Source organism: Bipolaris oryzae, assembly GCF_000523455.1.
Source record: "Bipolaris oryzae ATCC 44560 unplaced genomic scaffold scaffold_94, whole genome shotgun sequence".
Taxonomy (NCBI): domain Eukaryota; kingdom Fungi; phylum Ascomycota; class Dothideomycetes; order Pleosporales; family Pleosporaceae; genus Bipolaris; species Bipolaris oryzae.
Window position 1 is genome coordinate 62,727 of NW_006911370.1, and position 24,515 is coordinate 87,241.

A 24,515-nucleotide genomic window follows, 5' to 3' on the forward strand; every position below is an offset into this window, starting at 1 on the left:
ATCCGCACGAAAAGGTGACGCGAATGCGGGGGACGCGTCTAGAATTTAGTGCAGCACTAGCGCCTTCGCCAAGTCACATGATCATCTAGTCATGTAAGTAGACATTTGTGTCCGCAGCTGAAAAGGTTCAATGAACCTGTGCTCCAGAAAGCATGTATAGACAGGTACTCAGACACCGCAGTTCCCAAGATAGAGGGAAGAACTGCGTTACTCAAAATTACAATCCTGCTGTGAAATACGCTCTTCATCGACTTCGATATCCTTCCAAAAACACTAAACGCTCTGTAACCCCACCCCAGCCGTCGAGTGTATGCTTCTTTGCCAGCTTAGCTAATTCATACCCGTCTCCGCTTTCTACAGCTACATCGTTCTCTTTACTCCATATACCCCTTTCGCTGGGTAGAGGCTTGCCCTGCTTCCACGCATCGAGTACTTTGACAGCAAGCTCGGGACGTAAGCCCGTACGTTTGAGCGCTGCACTGATGAAATCGTTGGGAAACCCTTGAGCGTTCTGCTCATCATAGAATTCGTTGATTTCTTCGGCGTTGAGGGGTGGATCAGGGTCACCTGAACTAGTGGAGGTTGTGGAAGGCGCTGGAGAAGAGGACAAGCGGAGAGGTTGGGGTGGATATTGAGAGTAAGTGACTTCGTCTGCGTTCTCTTCCTGGAGGGAGCGGCGAAACTCTTCCATGGACAGTGTGGTGGACGCATCAGATTCTGGCATCTGAGGCGAGGAAAACAGTAGCTCCTGTTGAAAATTCGCTTCTTGGGCAAGGCCGAGTGAACGCGGAAACCCGTCTTGGATGGGTGAGGACAGAATCGCCTGAGTATCGAAATTTGACACTTTCTGGCGCGTGGCTCGTGGTGTTGGCGTGCTTGAACGTAGATCATCTTCTGAGCCGCTTTCGTATCCTGGTGATTGGTGCAGATGATCTATATCTAGAAACTCGTCAGACTCGATGCTCTCCACTTCCTTTTCTGCACTTTGCCTATCCAGCTCGACCATGGTAGCCTCGTCGTCTTCTGCAGAGTCGGGTATATCTGGCCTAGCCTGCTCCTTGATGAGCTCTGACTCAATTGTGTCCTGCGAGTTTGCAGAAGATGAAATCTCCAGTGGCTGCTGTTGGGTACCAGTCTCCTCGATTGGCACTTCTAATGTGTTGTCCTTGGTAGGCGTTATACTTCCGCTTTTCCGTCGTTTGATAGGTCGAGGTGACACAATCTCTTCATCCCGCTCTTCTGTCTCATCATCTTCTCGTGATCGTTTTATGAACTGGTCATGTTTTTCAACATCGAGTTTGAGGGGCTCGTGTTGAGCTTCTGGAGATGGCGATCTCTTAGGTGCTTGTGCTATTTTGGTAAAGTTTTCAGTCTCTTCCGAGACGTGTGCAGTAGCTTTTTTATCCATAGCCAGATATGGTGCCTTCTCTTCTGTCGAGAGCGAGGACCACTGTTGTATCAAGACGATGTGTAGTGCGGCTAATATGTAGGTCAGTGATAATTGCATTAGCAATTGATCCATAGACACTTACTATAACCCCTACCAGGATGTGCATTCAAAGTCTCCTGCTTCTTCTCGCGGGCAAAGAACTTGTAGGCTGATGGGACTTTGTTGTTGTGTTCGCTATTAATCAATTCTTCGAAGCGTTCGTCGTTTAAACCCGGCGTCTGCACTGGTGTATCGCCCTCTACTGGAACTGTGGACTGTGCAGCTTCTTCCTCTGGTTTGACCGATTGAGAAAATGGTTGGCTGATGGACTGACTCTGAATTTGGTTTTCTTCATCATGCTTCTTCTCGACTTTTCTCTTTATCTTTTCCCTTTTTGACACTGGATCGATGAGCCATTGCGGACGAACCACCTTTTCAAAGTACTGCCTCCATTGTACGGCCGTTTGCTTGCCCTGCTCCTCTGCCCATTTTTCCCATGCCGCATCATACTCGTCACTCATTTCTAGGCTGTTGATTAAATCCGCAAAGGCGTAGAGCTCTAGCCACTCATCTGTACTAAACAGTTCTTCCAGCTCATTGACGCTATACTCATTTTTTGAGTTAGCCTTTTTTTTGGCACTAGCTTCCTTCGCACTCGGTCCTTGCTCCCGTTTAGAGGTGTGTTGTTTTGTGGGTTTGGAAGACGATGAATCTGGAGGCGTACGTTTATTGGCTTGGTCGGACGAGGGAGATGGAGGAGCATCATTGGGTAAATCGAAAGCAGATGGCGGGCGGTTTCTGAGTTGCTTGAGGTAGCGGTCGCGCCACGATTGCCATGTGTGTTGTGGGTACTGTATTAGTTTAGCAGACGTACTTGTGCCAGACTTGTTGGCTCGCGCGTACCTTCTGCTCCAACTGCTTGTATATCTCGTTCCCGCTCACAGGGCTACCACTTAACTCAGCGTCGCGTGCCCATTTGTAGAGTATTTTGTCTTCTTCTGCTGTGTATGGCGTTCGTCCGCTCTTGGTGGGCTGGTGGATAGCTCCCGGCTCTCGCGCCTCGCCCACCGGTGGACCGGCTGGATGGTCTTTGGGGTCGCACAGTTCTCCATTCTTAATTGACTTGGTGACAAACTCGTATGAAATTGAGCCCGGTGGACAATCTCTTCGGAAGTGATCGGCAATCATGTAATCGGCCTTCTTCTCCAGCAGCACAATCTCTCCGCCATTGGCCTTGATCTCATCTAGCAGGTGGTTGCGCGTCGGCACGCGCTGCGCGACCCAGAATTTTTTACCTGCAAACAAGTTTCCGCCGGATTCGAAGTCAAATCCCTCATTGACATCTTCGTACACAACAGATGCTACCATGGTCGGGTTGTCACTGTCGCGCTAAGTGGTGGTGAGTCGACGCGTTACTAGTTGGGCTGTGACGAGACGCGCTCACATGTGACGGAGGATTCACGCGGGGTCAGGTGTCGGCAGCAGCCGCGTAAGTAGTCCCTTCAGCCTGTTCCCCACGATGCCTTCCATGCACACACGATTTGGTAGACCACAACACATTACGATGATGATGCGATAATAATTTTTGGGATTCCTTCTCTCTTTGCTCCGCCATGCGACGCCCGTTACAATCTGACCTTCCCCCATCATGACTGTCGCTCGCACCATCATCATCTTCACTGTCACAGTGTCCCTCGTTACCTTCATAGCCTTTTTCGGACGGCTGCCAGCTTTCAGGTGCCTACTCTGTGCGCGAGTGACAAGACTGTCTCTAACAAGACTAGAAACACACCCATTGGCTTCCTCAACCGTCTCTTCCTCATCCATATCCCCTCGACATTTCGAAGAGTCGACCTCGCTCTCACAAATGGCCGCATCACCAACGGTGGCTCCCGCCTGGGCCACTATCTTATGTACGACAAGCATCCACTCGTCGTCATCTTCTTTCTCGGCCTGGTGACTGCATGCGCCTTCATGTTTCTGCCCGCTGTGTGGCATCTCATTGGACTGCACCACAAGCTCTTTGCCTTTGTCATGCTGCCACAGCCATACATCTTTCTGTACCTAAGTGCAAAAAGAAACGACCAAACGTACATCAACGCAGCCAACCATGCTGAGCAAATGCGGCACTATCCGTATGACAGGGTGCTATACTACCCTGGAACTGAGTGTCGGACATGCAAGTTCCTGAAGCCTGCACGGAGCAAGCATTGCAGTATATGCAAAACGTGCGTCTCAAGAATGGATCATCATTGTATATGGGTGAACAACTGCCTAGGCCGGGGCAATTATAAGTGGTTCTTAGCCCTCTTGCTGTCGACGACTATTCTTATCGCCTACGGAGCATACCTCGCCTACTATGCCCTCTCTCCAATGGTCCTAAAGCAATACCTGAAGTACGAGAGCTGGTATAGATATAAACCCAAGATTGGCGTGGACTCCAAGAGTTGGAGTGCGTACTTTGACCGAAAGATGCATTACTTCCTCATGTACACGAGCATATACCTGGACGCCGGTGGTATTCGTGGGTCCGGTGTCGGCCTGCTCGCGCTGCTTACATGGCCTCTTCCATTGGGTCTCCTCACCTATCACATCTACCTCATCTGGGCGGGCATGACAACAAATGAGAGCTCAAAATGGGCAGATTGGCGTGATGAAATGGCAGAGGGTGTCGTCTTTCTCGGTCACCGGCGCGAGGACACAATGCAGGAATACCGCAGCCCAACAGATGACGAGGAACCGCCTACCACCTGGCCTCTAGAGAGCAGGCATATTCTCATTCGAACACAAACCGGGCAACCGCCTAAATCGCTACCTAGTCGCATCAGATCTGTTGCCAAAGAAGACAGCTTTGAGCGTGTATGGAATCTAGCTGCAGTGGAGAATGTGTACGACTTGGGCTTCTGGGACAATATCGTAGAGGTACTAGTAAACTAGTTATATCAATATAATTCAGGGACCATATACCTTGCAAGTATCCATCGGCCCATCTTCCCATGTAGTGAGACTCCCCACCTACCCACCCCTGCCGCTTATCCCAGACCCTTTACGCGTTCACGCATCTGCATCAAAACCTGTTGGTACACCCTTGCGATACGTGACGTCATGCTCGTCGCCATCTTACCACCACCAACACCAAGGCAACATACAAAGCAAACCTGTCTACCTAGCGTACTTGCTTGTAACACAAAACACACTAGTTCCTTAACTCTCATCAACATCAAGATCCATCATCATCTTCTCAAAAAAATTAAAACTAGAAAATCAGACACAATGACCCAAGCCCTCTCCAAACAAAACAACAAAAACCAAGTCCAGCAGCGAAACCAAGACAGCGCAACCCAAGTCCACGAGAGGACCGCGAGTGCAAATGCCTCTGTGAGTTTTCCTCCTTCTCTCTCTGCTTTATCCACCGAAAATAGAAGAGAAACCCCCCCCCCCCTCCCTTCTTCACCAAGAAAATAAGTCAAGAAGAAAGCTAACAAGGTGCAAAAAAACAACAAAAAAGGCCGGTCTAAATCTCAATCTCTTCGCCGCTCTCTCCGGCGCGTTTAGTTCAAAGTCGAAGAAGAGTACGCGGCAGGAGGCGAATGGGGATAGTGTTACCGAGGAGGAGAGATGGGATAGAGGTATTTCCATCCCTTTTGTTTTGTTTTTTCCAATCATTCTACAACAGTCACTGTTGGATTGGGGGAGGGGGGGTTTTTTTGTAAAGAGATAAAGACTAATGTGTGTGTGTGTGTGTGAATGTGGAACAGGTGAAGCAAGTGGGATTGCCAGAGCACAGGGTAGAGCGTATGCGGCTGCGAATGCGGAGGAGAGGGAGGTCAAGGCGAAGAGGGTGGATCATTTGGGGATTGAAGGGTGAGAAAGAAAGAAACAAACTGCCATGGTTAGATAAAGACAAAGATAAAGGGCGGGTTTTTTTGTGTATATGGAGGTGTAAGTCATTTAATCAATCAGATTGAACGTTTCTACACATGAGCGAATAAGTCCCGAGAAAAGAACACAGAAATGATAAATGAATAATGATAAAGATACACTGGTATATCCCGCTGTTACATGTTTATCCAACGCCAAAAAAAACACCAAAATAATGATACCAGCGTTGTTTCCTTCTAGAAACACTTTGATCACACTGCAGTTCCAACACCACTGCTAATCTTACTCAAACCCTCAACTCCCCTCTTAGCAGCAGCAACATGCCAGGGGATAGTTCCATTCCTCGTACCCCTCATTCCTCTCAACTTAGCCAACAAGCCCAATGCCCTAAATTGTCCGAGGACTTCTTTCAGCAGTCCTTCGGCTGTCGTTCTCGTCTGCGGTGTAGGCGTCCACATGAGACTTGTTGTGCTTCTCTGACCCTCCTGGCCCGGTCCAGGACTCTGTGGCGTACCAGGGTTGCTGGCATATGGATTCGGGAGATTGGAACCGCCAGGACTGGGCAGGTCCGAGGACGATATTGAGGAGGATGCCGATGCATTTGCAGAAGACGATGTACCTGAGGGAAAGGGCAAGTTGGTCGCGGCATTACGAGATGAGCCTACTGCACCGATCCAGAGAAAATTTACGGCGATGACAATGGGTCCTTGCTCTGGGTCTGGAATAGGGTGCGCGATGCTGTTGGACGTTTGTAATGTTTCGCCGCGTTTGATGAGCAGGCCGGATATGAGGGCTGGGCTGAATTGGGTCGTTGTGTGCGAATTGTGCAAACGATGGGCAAGAATTATGCCCCAAGTGTCGTCAGTTACATCTATGAGACGTGCTTCGGGATCGGCAGCTGGGTCTGTAGCCGTGGGGTCGGCGGCAGGTGTGGCGGCGGGTGTAAGACCTGGTCCTGGATCTGAAGGCGACACACCAGCTTGGGGTGTAGAACCTGGAGTAGTAGCTCCAGCACCAGTTGCTGGGGTTGGATTAGGCACCGTAGGGGTGAATTGGTATGGCGGATCCGTATCAACTGCTGTGAGCAACGTGACAAAGACATTGATCTGTGTAGGACATGAGATGAGAAAGACCCATGTCTCGAGCTCTTCCCTTTCAAGTACACCAGCTTTAGCGATGCAGACACGCCAGTTGACTCTTCGAGATTGCAGTATCTCGATCGTGGTTTGCCATATCTCCTTTGCAATCTCTCTGAACATTCTTGTCCCTAGGTAGTACGAGACGACTGCTTGGGACTTGCCACAGCTGTCAGTCCATGCAGCAGTGACCCACGCACCATCGAGACTAATGGCGTAGCCGAGATGCATGTACGTGTTTTCCCGCAGCAAGTCCTGGGCCGGCTCTGATATAAGTTTGAAAGGGATATTGCGCGGCAGTGTCTCTTCCAGATGGAACGCGGGTGCTTTGTATATGCTGAGAGATGTCTTGTCACCACTTGGCGCACTGGGAGGGCATCGATCGTAGACCTCTCGCGCAAGACCCATGTACGTAGATGGGTCAAGGATAACGGGTGCATCAAATGAAGCAACGTACTTCATCGGGATGATCTGTAGCACGACATCTGGCTTCTGTGGCTGGTCTGGACGTCCTGGATGACCTTGCGTGTATGCCTGGAAGAGCGCCCAAAAGGCCGAACACAGCTCCCAAACTGCTGATGATCCTCCAAAAGGATCAATCATATAAATGACAAAAGCGTCGACCTTGGAATCCTGCTGCTCTCGTATCTGGCCGTACTGGAGAGCGAGATGCTTACCAAGCTGGATGCAAGTATCTCTGAGAAGTTTGAATGTTTCTCGTGGTGTAATGGTCGAGGTTGCTCTGACAGGTACAAGACCGCCTTCGTACTCTGCCGCTGTCTCTACCCGACTATGATTACCAAGTTTACAACCATCGTAGGTAAGTTGGAGATTAAGTAGAAAACTTTCCAAGCACGGCCTGATTGCCTCGCTGTGGGGATATACACAGAATGTGACAATGTTCTTTGGGTGGCTGATAGGGGAGAGCCCTAGAGTCTCCCAAAACGCCACCGCAGGCGGCAGTAGATCCCAGTGCGTTTCTGCACGGCGCACTCTCAGGAATGGCGCCTGGATTTGATACATGTGACTCCCTGTGACTGCTGGGCTGTCTGATTTTCGTGCAGGAGGCCTTTGCTGTGCTTTGGCCAGAGCGGCATAGTCTTGGAATACTTCGTTGACACTGGCTAATGTAGGCAGATCGCAATCCGTAACCGTTGGAAAGAGGTTTTTAATAATGTTGTACCAAGGCGTCTCGGCCACAGCATCGTTGTTGAATTCGCTCTTGACGGGTGGGTCCTCGTTGAGCATATCGAGTGTTGTAGAGACAAGCTGGTCAGTCACGATTTGTGTGATGGATATGCTGTCCTTTGCACTCAGCGGCTTCTCATCCGGTACCTCATACGCGGGATCGGGCTGAGAAGTAGGGGTGTCGGGCATCTGCGCAGGGCCTGGTAGCAAAGCAGGCAGACTGTATCGTGCTCCAGCTACAGGCCGCTCAGCTGGAGAAGGGACGTTGACTAGAGACCAGTCCCAAAGACTTGGCTCGAAACTACTGAGATTGGCTTCATCTAGGTGCAAGCCATACAATTCTAGCCAGTCCCCTCCTAGGGATTCTGCAAACGAGGTCACGGACAGTGGGGTCGCGTTGCCCTCACTTTGCAGCTTTCTCTTGGCGGGCATAGTAAGGCTATGCATAATTGCAGCAGGCGTCACCTCTACCTCTTCATCTCCAGAATCGTTGCCAGATGCATCCGACACCTCACTTGAAGAATCTGAATCGTCACTAACCGCACGAGCCAGAGACGCTATCTCGGGGATTCGGTTCGTGGATGCAATTCCAGCGGCGAGCCGAAGCTTCGAAAGCAAAGGAAATTCTCTCAAGCTTTTCGGTTGTGTAGTGGGAGCATTTCTAGCCGGGCTGGGACTGAGCTGAACTTGACCAGTCGGAGTCGTGGGGCGATGTGCACTAAACCGTCCGCCCTGATACTTTGCATCAGATAAGCTCATCTTACGATTAAACACAACCGGAGTGAAGTGTGCATCAGGGTGACTCTCGGAACTTCGTTCTGATCGAATGCGTGATGCTGATTTACGAGGTGGAGACGGCTCTAGCGCTTTGAGGATCTTACTAGGACTGAGAGGCGGCGTGGGTGCCCTGGAGAATGAAACGTTTCTGCGCACTGGTGATGATTTGTTGTCTCCTGAATTGTCAGAGATTTCAATCTTGGGCGCTGGCATATGCGCGGGTTCTTTGCCTTTTGCATGGTCTTGACTCATTACAGGCTCAGAAGCTGTAGCCAGGGCGTTCTCGAGGGCTGCGAAAGGATCCGACATGTCATCTTGGGCCTGGGACTCAGTAGTGGCCTTGGGATGCGGGTCCTGTGTAGCATGAGTAGGTGGTGCATTATCATTAGGGAGAGCAGGTGCGTCTAGCATGTCAACGTCGTCATTATCCGGGCCGTCAAAGAAATCGAAATCTGTATCGTTGATACGGTCACCTGTGTAACCGTCTTCCTCCATGTCCTCAAAAAGATCATCGTTACCGCTAGATGCGTTGAAGTTATCGGTCGCAGAAGGAACAGCTGGAGATGTCGTAATCATTTGTTGGTCTTCCGTCTTGACACTGTCTGGTGGAGCAGAGAGATTGATGGCAGGATTGTTTCCTCCAGGGACCAGAACAACATTGGAACCTGTGCCAGATACAGTCGGTGTGTCGCCGTAGGATACCCCAGTGCCAGGGGCAATTCCATCTGGTGGCGTTGGGTACACACCGCTTACTGCTTGTAAGTCGCCATAGGTTCCCCCACGAGCGTTGAGCGGCGATGATGGATGCAGACCAGGATGTTCCTCTTTACGACGGGCAGCGTCTTCTTCGGCCTTTTTGGCCTTTTTACGTGCTTCAAGAATCTTATCACGGTCTGGCTTTCCCAAAAACCACTCTTGTGCAACATCAAGTGGGTCCTTGAAGCCCATGGACTCTGGTGTCTCGAACCATCTCAGTATATTGGAGTTCCCAGCCGTACTGATGGCGTTTGTTCCCGTAACTGTAGGGTCCGGTTCATTTGTAACGTGGAAGAAACACAGTGCTCGTGGCCATAGAATATCCCGTTCTGGCCCGACTGAAGCCGGGCTCCAGAGAACGGGGCTTGACGTTAGCGTAGTGCGAATCCTGACCCATGAGGTTCTTTGGTCTAAGTCAGGCAAATCGTAGCCTTTCCAGCCTAGCCAACGCTTGACGCTCGACTTCCATTTCTCAATGTTTTGCTCTAGAGATGTTGATTTTGTACGTTTCCGGTGACGGATGCTAATTTCCTCGTTGATGGAATCTAAAGGATCTTCAAAACTGATGATGGTGGCAAGCACACCATTGGGTGCTACACGGATGCATGTGCCAACAAGCTGTCTCTCCTCACTTTGGGTGGAGACGCTGCTCAAGCAACGTATGGTATTCTTTCGGTCAGTAAAAGTTGATAGCAAAAGCGTGCCTGAGCTAGCCCAGTGGACATTGATACTGGTAAGACGATGCACCTCTGGTTGGGGTTCAACATCAGTTTGAGCATCATCAATGCACTTGGAGGCTTTGGATACGAATGTGCGATAGTTCAAAGCCACGACCGGGCTGTCTTTGACAACGTGGAACGAGATCAATGCGACAACCGACGATGTGAAGAGCTCATAGAGGGTAAAGCAATCAGGTGGTGGGGGTAGGTCAGCAGACGGTTGCGGCTGTGTGCTTCCCTGTGCGGGTTTTGGATTGTTACCGCTTTGTAAGCCTCGTTGAGGCGCGTTTGTTGAGGGTGGGTGCGGAGCGCCTGGGCGCATGGGCGGACGGACTAGATCGATGGCTTTAATAGCGCCCGTGTGTTCGCCTAGAAAGTGTCAGTGTTGCAGTGGGGTGTGTATGAGGGTCATCGGGGGGGAGGGAACGGACGTTGCAAGCGGTAGCCATCGATTTCTGGTAGCTGGGGACTGGCTTGGCCTAGCTTGTCAACCGTGGTCGGCTTAAACAGCCAGAGCCAGGGGCGCGCAGTGTCGTGCGCAACCAGGTGGAGAGCATGGCGCAATTCAGCCTCGACAGCACGTGTGTCTTCGGAAGGGCTCCAGGATGGGGGTGGTTGTTTGGAGGATTGAGGTGAGGTGGTGGTGGTGGTGCGGGTGACGGAGATGGCTTGGTAGGCAATGGCTTCAAAGTCTCCTATCGCTTGCGCATTGGTTGTGCACGTCTTGAGAAATTCCATTAGAGAGACGGCTGCCCTCTACGGAACATTCAGGTGGTATTCGCGACGTATCTTCACTCCGAGGACGGCGCTGTACACCTTTTCCATCAACTGCGCTGCGGGCCGCTCGACGCGTCGCGCGCGACTGCAACGATTACAGCAACGGGGAAGGCGTGGAAGGGGAGATGGCGTCTCTCAAGCCGGCATGGTCTGGTTGGGGCGTCTGGTGTAGCGGATGGAGCATGGCGACCGCTGCTGCTGGCCGGCCCCGACGGTGATGGGAGGTGCGGGCGCAGCTGGGGGTCCCGGGCGACGGTGGGGGATGGGCGACAGGTGACGAGCACCGGGCGATGATTAGGTGATGGGCGATGGGCGATGGACCCGTCTTGGGAGGCGAGGTGAAGGGTTTCAGACACGGGCGTGGACTCGACGCCTTATGCCGCGATGCGACGCCGGATGGGGTGGGCAAGACCTGGGTCTATGTCTGGATGTATGTAGTTCTGCTGGGGTGGTGGTGGAGTCGGGGGAGCAGCTGGGAGCGAAGGCGGCTCGGCAAGCGGCGCGTTGCCCTAGGAGCCTAGGAGCCTAAGAGCCTAGGAGCCTAGGAGCCATGTCCATCCATATCTATAGCCCGCTGTCCGCTGCTGTGGGAGCGCGAAGTCCCCGGTCGGCCCTAGCCCTGGCCCGTGGGCTGGACCCGCTCTTTTTTTGCCCGCGCCAACTTCTTCATCGTCTGTCTGTCTGTCTGTCTGTCTGCTTCTTCTCTGTCCGTCTGTCCGTCTGTCTGTTTGTCTGTCGGCTGCTCTTGCCGTGCGACCCTATCCTTTCCCACCGCTCCGTCGCGCCACCATGAAAATCTCCGCCGGAAACGTGCCCGTCTACACCATCAGCGGCAGCGAGGCCCGTCCTCTGCCCGAATGGCTGATTCGCAAGCGCAAACGCAGTTTGAAAAACGACCCTGAGTTCGCCAATCGTGTGGATTTGCTGCAGGATTTTGAGTTTGAAGAGGCCAGCCAGTGTGTGCGTGTCAGCGAGGATGGCGACTGGGTCATGAGCACTGGAACATACAAGCCCCAGATACACGTTCACTACCTCCCCCACCTGTCGCTGTCCTTTGCACGCCACACCAATACTCTGGTATGCATTTTATATATTCAAACTGCGCTTCACCCAATGCTGACCTCGTGCTAGAACCAAACCTTCCACCTGCTCTCATCCGATGCGACCAAGAGCGTCCATCTGCAGCAGGATCGGTGCATCGAGTTCCATACCGGCGGAGGCCTCCACTACGCCAGCCGCATACCTCGCTATGGCCGCGACCTTATATACGACCGCCGATCCGCCGAGTGTCTAGTGCCATCCGTTGGCGTTAACGCTGAAGGGATGGGAGAGTGCTTCCGGCTGAACCTCGAAGTTGGGCGCTTTATGCGTAGTTATGAGGTTGATGTGGGCGGCAGCGACGACCTAGCTGCGGGTGGACTGCAGGGCGGCATCGACGCTGGCGCCGTCAACACGGGCGCTATTGCAGAGCAGACGCACGGCCTGCTGGCACTGGGCACCTCACTGGGTACTGTCGAGTACTTTGATTCGCGCACCCGCACTCGAGTCGGTATCTTGTCATCTCCCAAGGATTCGTTCGAGGGCCGCTCGGAGACGACCGCCCTTGCGTTTTCCCCGAATGGCCTGGAAATGGCCGTCGGAGATTCCAACGGCATAACACACCTCTACGACCTGCGATCTCCCAAGCCACTGCTTAGAAAGGACCAAGGATATGGTTTCGCCATAAAAAATATCATATACCTCGATGGCGCACAGACGCCCGAGCCAAAGATACTCACTGCCGACCAGCGCGTCATCAAGATTTGGAATGCAAAGGACGGCACTCCATGGACCTCTGTACAGCCATCCGTTGACTTGAACCACGTCGAGTGGGTACCCAAGACTGGCATGCTGCTGACTGCAAACGAGGGAAGGCAACAACACTCCTTCTTCATCCCACAACTAGGCCCAGCGCCAAGATGGTGTCATTTCCTGGACAATATCGTGGAAGAAATGGCCGAAGACCCCAACGACCCCAACGCTTTTGGCAAGGGCGCCGTAGGAGACGTGTACGACAACTTCAAGTTCTTGACCATGGATCAACTAAAACAACTGTCCCTCGATCACCTCGTCGGAACCACCAGTCTCCTCCGTCCGTACATGCACGGTTTCTTCGTTGCCCAGAAGCTGTACGAAGAAGCACGGCTCATCTCGAACCCAGATCTCTGGCAAGAACAGCGCGCCAAGAGCATCGCCGAGAAGATCAACAAGGAGCGCGAAAGCAGGATTCGCGGCAGCAAAAAGGTGGCCGTCAAGGTCAACCGCAAGCTTGCCGAGAAGATGCTCGAGAAGCAGGAAGAGCAAGAACGCAGGCGCGCCAAGCGCGTCCTCAAGAATGGCGGCGACGACGACATGCTCCAGTCCGCGCCCGCCGTCCAAGAAGACGGCACCCAACCCGCTGCCAGCGGTGGTGTCCTCAACGACCCGCGTTTCGCAAAGATGTTCGAAGACCCCGAATTCGAAATCGACGAGCAAACCCGCGAGTTCCAGCAACTCAACCCCAGCACAAAGATCCCCAAGGGCCTCACTGCCGCCGAGCAAGAGGAGCTCGAATCCAAAAAGGGTTCTTCCGACGAAGACTCCTCCTCCGACGGTGATGACGATTCCGAGGCTGACCAAGTCCGAAAACCAAAGAAGCAACAAGACACACGCATCTCATCTAGCTCCTACAAAAAATCAGGTCACCGCTCCCAACGCGGCCCGGAAATGCACGTCTCATCTTCCCACAACAATAACAACTCCAATAACCACCGCTCCTCTGCCTCGGCAAAAGATAAAACATTCGGCTCCCGCGTCTCGAAACTCAAACCCTCGAAACATGCCACTTCTGCCTCGTCGTCCCGATCAAATACCACAGTGGTGGGCGAGCGCGAAATCACTTTTGCGCCTGAGCGGAAACAAAGAAAGAGGTCGGGTCATGATGGTGAAGAAGGGGGAGGTGGTGGTCAGCGCCATGATCGAAGGAGAGACGGACAGAGGAGAAATGCTAGTGGGAATGTGTTTAGGAATATGTAAAGATGTTGTTGTTGTTTTTTTCTTTCTTTCCTCATCAGATATGTGAGAGTAATGATACCCTTTGTTTCTTCTTCTTTCGTTGATGAATTAAAAGACATTGGAGATTTTTAAAATGGAAAGAAGAAGAAGAAGAAGAAGACAAAGACCTTGGGCCTAGAGTGCTCTGGATTTGGATTTGGGGGCGCATAGGGGTTACTGGAGAAATACATAAAAATAAAAGTTGTTGTTGGTTATTGTTGTACATGATTATGGGTTGGGAAATGGGGGGAGGGGGTGGAATGAGTTAGTATATATGTATATTCAAGTCAAGATGCATGGGAAAGGGATTTAGTAGTGTGTGTGTTCTCAAGTCGGAACACGAGAAATGAAATCAACAGCTCCAAGTCCAAAAAAAAACATGGTTCAAGTATGATCAATATATTCCAAGTCGGAATGTCTGCGCCCCATGCACAAGAGATATCCTAAACCAGTCCAGTCCAGTCCAGTCCAGTCCTCTCGGACCATGTACATGTATTGAAGAAACGCCTTCACCTACTCTAAACAACTTCTACTACTAATCCCACCGAGACGTTGAATGTCCCTCTCCCCTACCACCCCTCACTCGCTTTAAGGACACGTAATCCCCTTGGCGGTCCCTTTTGCTTTCCTTTGCGTGGTTCATTTATCTTGCCTAGTATATGGCTGATATCCAAGCATCACTCTCTCTACTCAGAAGCTGGCTTGTTCAGGAAAGTGTAGGCGGCAAAGGCAAGGGCTCCACCGAGGAGGATAATGGCGTAAAGGCCAACGCCAGTCGAGGCACCGTCGGTAGTGGTAGCAGTAGCACCAACCGCTGGGTAGCTCTTGGGCTTTGGATCGCCCGCCTATTTGACGTGTCAGCTAAGCCTTGTCGTCAATCGATGGCTAGTTCATCCCGGATCTCTCTTTGGGAAGTGATCCGAGATATATCCGCATGAGCGTATCCGCCGGCAATTGCGGATGTTGCCATTCCGCAACCGGGGACCGAGAGCCCTGTGTGCTTGGCAGAACTTCTGTTTTGCCTGGCGAATCGAAACATTCGAGTATACGTTGCCGTTCTCGGGAATTAAAGAGAACAAAAAATGTTGATGAAGAGGAAGGGGGGGAGAGGAGGTGGGAAATTCTCAAGTCGTACCTTGCGCTCCAGCTTTCCAACGTACAGACCCTCGAGAATCTCGCGAGCCTCGTCGGAGTGGCCGACGTCCTCGAATGCCTCTGTAGAGTCCTGGCCTCCGACATCGAGCAAAACTTCTTCACCACCTCTGCATATCAACGCGTTAGCGATTGTTGTATTGTCTGAAATTTGGGGATGGAGAGCAGCAAGCAACGGCCGAGGTCCAAGGTGGGGTTCTTTTGCGATAGCCACCACCACCACCACCACCAAGGACACCCGCAACGTAATGTGCAGCGTCCAACAGAGGCAACATACGGGTGCTCATCTACAAAGCTCGAGGCGTTGTAGACCTTGTCGTGGACGACAATGTACAGATCCTTCTTGGTGTTGTGTGCCGCAACATCAGAGTAGGTGAATACCTTGTCCGCCATTGTAGAAATGAAGACTTTGCGAGCGTGTACGAGGAGACGGTGGAGATTGCTGAATCTACTTTGGTAGGAGCGGTACGAGGGTGGGACGTGGTATGCGGGTGCAGAAGCGGATGGTGGAGGTGAGGTGTTGAAAAGTAGATACGGTGTACAGAAAGTTGCCGATTCTTGTAGCGGTTTTAGGGCTCGGCCCTAGGTAGGGAATCTACAACAGAAGGCAAGACGACAAATCCCGAAACCCCGATTGGCTATCGGGTACCTGGCTCGCCGACTTCCGCTCCTGATAGGCCGGCCAGAAGGGGTAAGAAGACCCTATTGCGCCTTTGCCGTGAGGACGCCTATCGGACGGTCGCGGGGCGGGGCAGGGCAGTCGATTCACTTTGAGTATCCGCTTCCGCCCGTTTGAACAAATGGCATGCATACTGCATATAATACTGCATACATGCAAAAAAAAAACTCTAGGAAACATGTCATGCGATCAATTTCATTTATTGTGCTATGCCATCGTTACGAGCCCAATACCTTGACTCTCATCCACTCGCTCGTCCCGACACCGAGATTTAGTCCGTTCAGCGCCCACCATCTCCTCACAGCCTCGCCCTTGGCTCCCTCGACCCCGTCTTCCAGGGCCTCTTCTATGTCACATGTTTTGTACTCGACTTTCAACCCACTACGCTTCCACCATTCGAGTACGTGAGCGTGGCCCATCTTAGTAGGCCCCACAAGAACCTGGTTATCGAAGAGAATTTTCTCGCCGCGGAGTTTGCGCCAGTAGTCTAGAATGTGAGTATGGCCGTGGGTCGAGGCAACCTTGGCAATGGTATCCTCGTGGGAGAAGGGGATGCCCGAGTCAACCCAAAAGATGATTGCTGGTAGACAGCCAGACTGTGTTGCGTAGGTGATGGACTTTCCGACCTTGAGCGGTAGGTCCTCGCGATGCGACTTGGTAGGAGCGTCTTCGTCGATTGGGCTAGATGGGACGGAAGGGGCGGTCCGGTGACGACTGTGCTCCTTCCACCACTTGAGCACATGAATATGTCCCTGAGAGCTTGCCTGCTCAAGTGCCGCTTCAGTGTACTTGAGCGCAAGACCAGAGTGGTACCACCAATCGAGGACTTGGACCGAGTTGGCACGGCTCGCATCGTCAATAGCCTCATCAGAGTACTCCTTTGTCAAGAAGGCAGGCGACGTTCTCCAATAGTCCAAAATCTCCGTCTTGCCAAACACTGAGGCCTTGTGAGGTAGGAAAGTGTGGCCAAAGGTTCCCCAGAAAAGATCCTTGTGGCATGTTTCGAGATGGGCAAGTACAGGCACCATGGCAAAGCGCATGATGAGTTCAATGCAGAGGCGTGATATGCGTGTCGGTTTTTCCATGTCAAAGACCTTCTTGATGTCCGGGTATGGATATGTGAGCAGGGCCCACTCGAGTTTCTGCATCTGTGTCTTTGGCCCTTCGTCGCTCGCGGCTTGGCGCCACTCTTTGGGTATCGGCAGGGTTGTGTGGACGTTGAGCGTGGTTGCTAGCTCCCAGTCTTTTGTGAATTCAAGGACGATTGACCAGAGTTCGGGTGGGAGACGGGGCCCTTTGCTCCTCGTAGGCGTCAGTGTTGGTAGATGGGCAATGGGCAGGGCGACGGTGCGGTTGCCTACAGCCATAAGGTCGATCTGAGTCTGGATGGATTCGTTGAAGGCTTTGTGGCCTTCTACCCACGGCTGGTATTTGCGGCCGGAGTGATCAAACGACCACAAGAAGGGAGGCAAGACGCGGATCCAATTCCACTTGCGCCGGATCTTGCTGATGTGCTTCCGTGACATGGGATTCTCCCACATCAGTGTTGACATTGCGGGTATGAGCAGTATCTTCTTAGACACGTTCCAGCTGCGCAGAAGCTGCAGATGCAGGCTGGTGGTGAAGCCATGGAGCATGCGTGCCAGGTTCTCTGCATTGAGCGGCGCAAGGACTAGCAGGTCTGCCCAGGCGCAGTAGTCGGCAACGCATGTGTCGAGGTAGTCGGCGTGCTGCCAGTCGGGCGGCGCAGTGTCGTCAGGCGTGTATGTGTGCCATAGCGGCTCGAGTTGAGGAGGAATGGTAGTCTGGGCGGCGGCTGGGAATTCTTTGCAGGCAATGACCTTTAGAGAGACGTTGTCGAGGCGGTGCAGACGGGCGACAATGGAGCAGCCAAAGCGGAAGGCCGAGGGGTCTGTCAGGGCGACGAGGACATTGAGGGTCCGGGCTGGTGATTGCGCTGCCATTGGGGAAGAGAGAAGGGGTGTTTTTGGGGTTGCAGTGAGCAGGACAAAGGGCAGTGGCAGAGGGAGTGTGTTAACCCGCCATTGGCCGCAGCCCCACCGGGCCCTCGTGGCTATCTAATCTGATGCATGTGGCAGAGAGGACGGAGGGGTGTCAGGGACACGGGAGCGGGAAGGGGGTATGGCGGGGAGGTTATGGGATGTGGGTGTAACAGCAGGTGTAGCAAGTGCATGTGCGTGTGCATGTGCATGTGCATGTAGCGAGTAGTGTAGAGTAGGCGGAGGGGCAGGGCGGATAGGACAGGGCAGCATAGGCGGGCAAGGCGGGCAAGGCGGGCAAGGCGGGCAGAACATGGGCAGGGCTTGGGCATGGCTGGGCACTGGCAGTCACGTGCATGTCCCGACGGCGAGACACTTATTCCGGTCCGGGCGGGCAAGGCGTGCAGAACATGGGCAGGGCACTGGCATGGGCACTGGCACTGGCAATGGTGGCGCCAGTCACGTGCATGTCCCCTCCGACGGCGAGACACTTATTCCGGTCTGGGCGGGCGTCGGGGCAGGCAGGCCGGGCTCCGACGCAAGAGGCGGGCGGGTGACGTCATGTGGCCCCTGGTGGCGAGGCCTGCACCGCCGCATGGGCGGTGGGTGGGCCGTGGCGACGCCAGCATGCAATTGTCGCCAAAAAGCCATGCTTGCGGACCACTTGGCCACACCAGAGCTTTTCACGCCTCGCCCGTCCTCTACTTGCGCTATCCTGCTCTAGGCTTAAATCGACGATCCCAGAGATGCACCAGCTATCCCCAAAGCCGGCGGCGATCGACGCAACAGGGCGTGCACCAGGCCGTCCAAGTCTCTGTCCAGCCGGTCATGACTGCTGTCCAGCTTCGCCTGTAGTACGACACTGACGTCCTCTGCTTCACTGTGCATGCGCCGCCCCAGCTACTCACAGGAGCCCTGCCTCCCTCTCCGCGCGCCCCCGTCTGCTGCTGCTGGCGCTGCCGGTGCTGCTGCTGCTGTCGCCTCTCGCCCGCCGTCGACATCTAATCCTCGTCCTTGCCCACTACCCTGTTTCCTCCAAAGGTCCAGATTTCCTCGCCGCCCCCGCACCCTCCACCTTCAGCAGCAACACTGCCCAATTTGATGCGCCTGCCGGCCCTACCCTACCCCGGCCACGACGACGACAAAATCAAAAAGGGGTCTTTTGTTAGCTACTATCAGTCCCATCGTCACCACTTTTGCCCTCGTCACCTGTTCACCGGTCCCTGCATAACGCCAAGTCAAGGCGCGACCCTCCCACGCCCTCCCTGAATATTCTCCCCACGCCTCGTTACTCGCTAGAAAGCCCATGGACGGTTGAAGCGCCCCAGACTCGACCGTGTGCCGGTGTTCTTGTATTCCTAGCGGCCAACTGGGGCTCCAGGAACCACTTCGCCTTGCCAGCCCCCCCCCCCCCGTCTACCCTTCATCGGCAATAGGAAGACGGCCCACGACTGCTGCAGCGCCTCCATGTCTCAATCATCCGACCAGATTCCTCAGGATGGATCCTCTGCCCTCGACAATGGCCACCACCACTTCTCCACCATCTCTCCAGTGCCAGAAGAGCCGCCATCGCCATCTGCCGCCACCGACGCTATCGACTTTGCTGCCACACAACCCAGTCAAAGGTCGCGCGCCTCCACGACCGAGACAACAGGTCCCCTCAGTCCCTCTGCCAACGACCGTGTCTTCCCTATCCGCAGTGCCATTAGCGTCGACCCTAGTCCCACGCCCAAGGGTCAGAATGCACAAGGTGACTACTTCCATCCCTACTCCCGGGCAAATGACCCTCGCCTTGCCACCGATACCCGTCGAGCCTCTCAAGGCTCCCTCACATCGCAATCCTCGCATGCGTCACAACGTGTGTGGACCATGCGCCATGGACCAGGCAAGACGGCGCAGAGAGGCGGACAACCTATACCCTCACAACTCTTCAACGACATGTCGTCAAATAAATCCAATGGTAGCGTAAACGACGACAGCCGATCGCCATCCTTCAAGCCCGAACACGCGCCTTCAACAAAGAGCGGCATCAGCAGTATGGACATGGGTGACTTGGTCACACACCGGTTCAAGCACGTCTCCACCGAGGGTGGTCACATGGTCATAACAGGGCGTGAAGGTGAGACGTTACAACGGTGCGAAGACGAACCCATCCATCTCCCAGGCGCTGTACAGGGCTTTGGTCTCTTGGTAGCATTACGAGACGACCCCGATGGCAATCTGCAGGTGCGTATTGTCAGTGAGAACTCCAAGCGGATACTGGGGCGTACTCCAAAGGAGCTCTTCGCTCTAGAAAGCTTTACAGACATCCTCTCCGAAGAGCAGGCCGACAACCTTCTCGACCACATCGACTTTGTCAAGGATGAAGAGTCCAACGTCACGTCTAATGGACCCGAGGTCTTCACCATGTCCATCAAGATTGCAGGCCACACTCGAACCCGCAAGCTATGGTGCGCGATTCACATGAACGAGGCCAATCCTGGTCTAGTTATTTGTGAATTCGAGCTGGAGGAAGACCCACTCTACCCACTCGTGCCACCCAACAACAACACGCCTGACCTACCGGAAGATACCTTGTCCAGTCAGCCTACTGCTGATGAATTCTTGGAAAGCACAGAGATCAAAAGTAAGCCTTTGCGGATCTTGCGCAGTGCACGGAAAAGGAAGGGTGAGGCGGCGGCTATGGAGGTCTTCAATATCATGTCACAGGTGCAAGAACAATTAGCTGCCGCGCCCTCATTAGAAAAGTTTCTAAAGGTGCTGGTTGGAGTTGTTAAAGAGTTGACCGGCTTCCATCGCGTTATGATCTATCAATTCGATCAGAGCTTCAACGGCCGTGTCGTCACCGAGCTTGTAGATCCTCGAGCGACAAAGGATCTCTACAAGGGCTTAAACTTTCCTGCCTCGGACATACCCAAACAAGCTCGAGAGCTGTACAAGATTAACAAAGTCCGTATGCTGTACGACCGCGACCTACAAACGGCGCGACTTGTCTGCCGAACAGCGGAAGATTTGGAGGTACCCCTCGATCTTACCCATTCATACCTTCGCGCCATGTCTCCGATTCACCTAAAGTACCTCGCAAACATGGCGGTGCGATCGTCAATGTCGATTTCGATCAATGCTTTTGGCGAATTGTGGGGTCTTATTGCGTGCCATACGTATGGGCCCCGTGGCATGCGCGTCTCTTTTCCTATTCGTAAAATGTGTCGGATGATTGGTGATTCAGCATCGAGAAATATCGAAAGGCTGTCATACGCATCGAGATTACAAGCACGCAAGTTGATCAACACAGTACCAACACAGCACAATCCCTCGGGGTACATCATCGCCTCCTCTGACGACCTCCTCAAACTCTTCAACGCAGACTTTGGCCTACTGTCGATCCGCGACGAGACTAAGATTTTGGGCAATCTCGAAAATTCACAGGAATCTCTCGCCATGTTGGAGTATCTCAGGATGAGGAGGATCCAGGCCGTAATGACCTCTACCGACATTGCCTCGGACTTTCCAGACTTGCGGTATCCGCCAGGTTTCCACGCCATTGCCGGAATGCTGATAGTCCCATTGTCCGTCGATGGCGAGGACTTTATTGTCTTTTTCCGAAAGGGACAACTCAGACAAGTCAAATGGGCTGGTAACCCTTATGAAAAGTATATCAAGGAAGGCACTGAGGGTTATCTGGAACCACGAAAGAGCTTCAAGACCTGGTCTGAGACAGTTGTCGGCAAGTGCCGGGAGTGGACAGAGGAAGAGATAGAAACCGCCTCTGTTCTCTGCTTGGTCTATGGAAAATTCATTGAAGTATGGAGGCAAAAGGAAGCTGCTTTACAAAGCAGTCAGCTGACCCGGTTGTTGCTTGCAAACTCGGCACATGAAGTCCGTACACCACTAAACGCCATCATCAATTACCTGGAGATAGCGCTAGAAGGTGCCTTGGATACAGAAACACGAGAGAACCTCTCGCGGTCTCATTCGGCATCCAAATCCCTCATCTATGTGATCAACGATCTCCTCGATTTGACCAAAACTGAAGAGGGCGGACCCCTTATCAAGGGCGAGCTGTTTGATCTCAAAGACACTATCAGGGAGGCCACAGATATGTTCCGCAATGATGCCAAAAGAAAGAGCATCGACTATCAAATCATTCAGCATCCAGGTTTGCCTAATCACTGTATCGGAGATCAGCGGCGAGTACGGCAGGCCATCTCCAACATCACAGCCAATGCAATTCAACACACCACTCAAGGATGTGTAAAAGTTGAAGCATACGTTGCAGCCAGAACGGGTCGAGACCACGTCGATATCGAAGTGGCAGTGTCCGACACAGGTGCCGGCATGAGCCAGAAGAAGCTTGACCAGCTTTTCAATGACCTCGAACAAGTGCAATCTGAGCCTGCCTCCATGCTAGAGGATGCTTTGATACCAGATCAGAAAAAGCTCGCGGAACAGGGTGAAAAATCGACGTTGGGTCTTGGATTAGCCATTGTAGGACGTATCATTAGAAACATGAACGGACAGCTAAGGTTACGCTCAGAAGAAGGCAAAGGCACAAGATTTGTCATACAGTTACCGTTCGATATTCCAGAGTCTGAGGTAGATAGCGTTACTACTGGCGGAGCCTCACCTGCAGAAAGCGTTACACCTCACGCCGAAGAGCCTCTGCCTAATATTTCCAGTCCCACTGCTGGAGAGCGGACGCTGATAGCACCAAGTCTGTCTCGCCAGGGTTCTGCAGACGAAGACGACAAACAGACGAGTCATGTTATCGTACGGAAGACTAGTGCTGGCAGTTTGACAAGCAAGAATAGCCTGCGAAGTTTCAAGACTACCTCGAGTCAAAGAAGCGATGTGGACAGACTTATCGACGCCATACAAGAGCCACACTTGATAGGAAGGGGTGATGCGAGTCCAGGCTCGCGATCCATGAGGCCGACTTTGACGAAACGCAGCAGTCTAGATCCGGATGCATCAGCCGCGGCTCGTAGGAGGTCCAAGAGTCTCGAAGACTTTAGTAGCCAGACCGTTGTTCCGCCTCATCAAAGAATCATGCAATCAAGGGCACCTGGTGAAGAGGCAGTTCCCGGTTCCGATGCTCCTGTCGTGGCCTTGAAGGTTCCCGATGAAGGCGGCAGCTCTCCAATTGGCGTTCGCCCATCTGGAAACATACTTTGTGAGGTCGGTGAAGACGAGCCTGTACAGCCGGCTGCTAAACCCAAGCCTCTATCAGCTGACAACATGTGTGTGCTTGTTGCTGAAGACGACCCGGTGAATAGCAGGATTGTTAAGAAGCGGCTGGAGAAGCTTGGACACCACGTTCACCTTACCGTAAATGGTGAGGAATGCGCATCTGCATACTGTGACAACTCTAAAGACGTCGATGTCGTCTTGATGGATATGCAGGTACGTGCTGTTGACTATGTATATCCTTTGACATGAACTAATTATCATCAAGATGCCAATTGTGGACGGACTTACTTCGACAAAGATGATAAGATCGTTCGAAAAGTCACATGGTAACATATACTCTCCCCGAGCAGCCCTTTGCGGACGCGTTCCTATCATTGCGGTCTCGGCATCCCTGATTGAGCGCGATCGCCAGCATTACATTGATGCTGGGTTTGATGCCTGGATCCTCAAGCCGATTTCCTTTGACCGGCTCAACCGACTCATGCGCGCTATTGTCGACACAGATGTACGGAATGACTGTCTGTATCAGCCTGGCGCGTGGGAAAAGGGCGGCTGGTTCCAACGCGGAAAGCATACCGCCGACGAAGCCGTGACGAAACCGTCTGGCGAACCACCAGTCTCGAATCCCTCGGAAGAAATGGAGGAAGCAGCAGTACTTCGCTCCGAAGACCCAATGGCTGGTGAAGAAAAGGAAACAGGTGATATCCCTGAAGAGCAAGCACGGCTTCTGCAAAATCAAGAGGAAGGCAAGACGGAACCTCCCCCTCCGCCAACATCTTCCCCACCACCACCTCCTCCTCCTGCTGATGAAGCCGACGCCGAGAACCCCCCTACGTGAAAAGATATACATGACCTATACACTTTTTTTTCTACCATCTCAAGGCTCTCCACATCCCCACTATTTTCTGTCCCAGGCGAAACAAAAAAAGGGCAAAGGCGGAGGGAGCTGGTGCACACTGAGTTGCAACAAAACCAGCCTGGATGAGAAAGCATTTCATACTTTCTCTAGGTCCCATTGCTTACCGTCATAGCAAAGCTACTAACAGCGGGTTCTACATGATTTCTTCCCTTTTTCTCTTCCTCTTCTTCTCCCTCTTCCTCCTATCTCCCTTTTTCCATTTCCCTTTGCTCACTTTTTACTCCAAAAATGGGCAAACGCCAAAACGTACACGCAGCAACATTTTTCTTTTTTTACTTTATCAATGTATCGAAATCTGGGGAATCGTATTTGTCCTTTCCCCCCTCCTCCTCATCCTCATCTCTATACATCTCTCTCTCTTTTGCTATTTGTCCGAGCAAAAGAACGTCTATGGGCGCTTTTTTGAGTGTGTATGTTGTGTTGTGTTGTGAATGATTTGATGCTTCCCACCCCTGCTCCCGCTGCTTGCTTGCTTGCTTGCTGCGGGGATGAAATATGGGATTGTATTATATGAAATAAACATCCTTTCTTGGAGGGGGGACGTTTGTGGCGTCTGTGGAGAGAGAGAGAGAGAGAAAACTCGGAAATATCTTTGTTCTTTCTTTCTTTCTTTTACTTCTTCTACATCATGTATTTCTTGTCTCTCCCCCCCTTCTTTTCTTCCCTTTTTTTCCCTTTTTTCTGTACATCTATACTTTTTTTTTCTTACCTTGACTTGGCGGATATTATGTATTTTTCTTTTTTGCTTTAACCTTTTCTAGGAGGGCTACTGGAGCTCCTTATTGGTTACGGTGTTTGCTGCCGACATCAGTCTGGAAGGTTTATCTTTTTTTTTCTCG

The 24,515-nt window shown here is 52.6% G+C and overlaps 8 protein-coding genes across 8 annotated transcripts; 4 read left to right on the forward strand and 4 right to left on the reverse strand.

Annotated features, from left to right (window-relative positions):
- Positions 1-244: 244 nt before the first annotated feature.
- Positions 245-2,797, reverse strand: COCMIDRAFT_99119 (uncharacterized protein; the record flags this gene model as incomplete). The annotated part of the gene is made up of 3 exons (XM_007691227.1): positions 245-1,479; positions 1,533-2,280; positions 2,333-2,797. The coding sequence occupies 3 exons, from the start codon at positions 2,795-2,797 to the stop codon at positions 245-247; spliced, it is 2,448 nt and encodes an 815-aa protein (XP_007689417.1).
- Positions 2,798-3,077: 280 nt separating this feature from the next.
- Positions 3,078-4,366, forward strand: COCMIDRAFT_38053 (uncharacterized protein; the record flags this gene model as incomplete). The annotated part of the gene is made up of 2 exons (XM_007691214.1): positions 3,078-3,166; positions 3,214-4,366. The coding sequence occupies 2 exons, from the start codon at positions 3,078-3,080 to the stop codon at positions 4,364-4,366; spliced, it is 1,242 nt and encodes a 413-aa protein (XP_007689404.1).
- Positions 4,367-4,937: 571 nt separating this feature from the next.
- On the forward strand, positions 4,938-5,297 carry COCMIDRAFT_99169 (uncharacterized protein; the record flags this gene model as incomplete). Its single annotated transcript, XM_007691228.1, has 2 exons — positions 4,938-5,058; positions 5,188-5,297. Coding segments are annotated over 2 exons (231 nt in total), but the record flags the coding sequence as incomplete, so codon positions are not given.
- A 265-nt stretch (positions 5,298-5,562) lies between these two features.
- COCMIDRAFT_27546 (uncharacterized protein) lies at positions 5,563-10,625 on the reverse strand (the record flags this gene model as incomplete). The annotated part of the gene is made up of 2 exons (XM_007691207.1): positions 5,563-10,256; positions 10,319-10,625. 2 exons carry the CDS (start codon positions 10,623-10,625, stop codon positions 5,563-5,565), a joined length of 5,001 nt encoding a protein of 1,666 aa, XP_007689397.1.
- An 828-nt stretch (positions 10,626-11,453) lies between these two features.
- COCMIDRAFT_27547 (uncharacterized protein) lies at positions 11,454-13,718 on the forward strand (the record flags this gene model as incomplete). The annotated part of the gene is made up of 2 exons (XM_007691208.1): positions 11,454-11,741; positions 11,796-13,718. The coding sequence occupies 2 exons, from the start codon at positions 11,454-11,456 to the stop codon at positions 13,716-13,718; spliced, it is 2,211 nt and encodes a 736-aa protein (XP_007689398.1).
- A 704-nt stretch (positions 13,719-14,422) lies between these two features.
- Positions 14,423-15,281, reverse strand: COCMIDRAFT_99138 (uncharacterized protein; the record flags this gene model as incomplete). The annotated part of the gene is made up of 3 exons (XM_007691229.1): positions 14,423-14,581; positions 14,872-14,998; positions 15,166-15,281. The coding sequence occupies 3 exons, from the start codon at positions 15,279-15,281 to the stop codon at positions 14,423-14,425; spliced, it is 402 nt and encodes a 133-aa protein (XP_007689419.1).
- Positions 15,282-15,785: 504 nt separating this feature from the next.
- Positions 15,786-17,531, reverse strand: COCMIDRAFT_99125 (uncharacterized protein; the record flags this gene model as incomplete). The annotated part of the gene is made up of 1 exon (XM_007691230.1): positions 15,786-17,531. The coding sequence occupies one exon, from the start codon at positions 17,529-17,531 to the stop codon at positions 15,786-15,788; it is 1,746 nt and encodes a 581-aa protein (XP_007689420.1).
- Positions 17,532-19,034: 1,503 nt separating this feature from the next.
- On the forward strand, positions 19,035-23,595 carry COCMIDRAFT_6573 (uncharacterized protein; the record flags this gene model as incomplete). The annotated part of the gene is made up of 2 exons (XM_007691204.1): positions 19,035-22,970; positions 23,023-23,595. 2 exons carry the CDS (start codon positions 19,035-19,037, stop codon positions 23,593-23,595), a joined length of 4,509 nt encoding a protein of 1,502 aa, XP_007689394.1.
- Between the last annotated feature and the right edge of the window lie 920 nt (positions 23,596-24,515).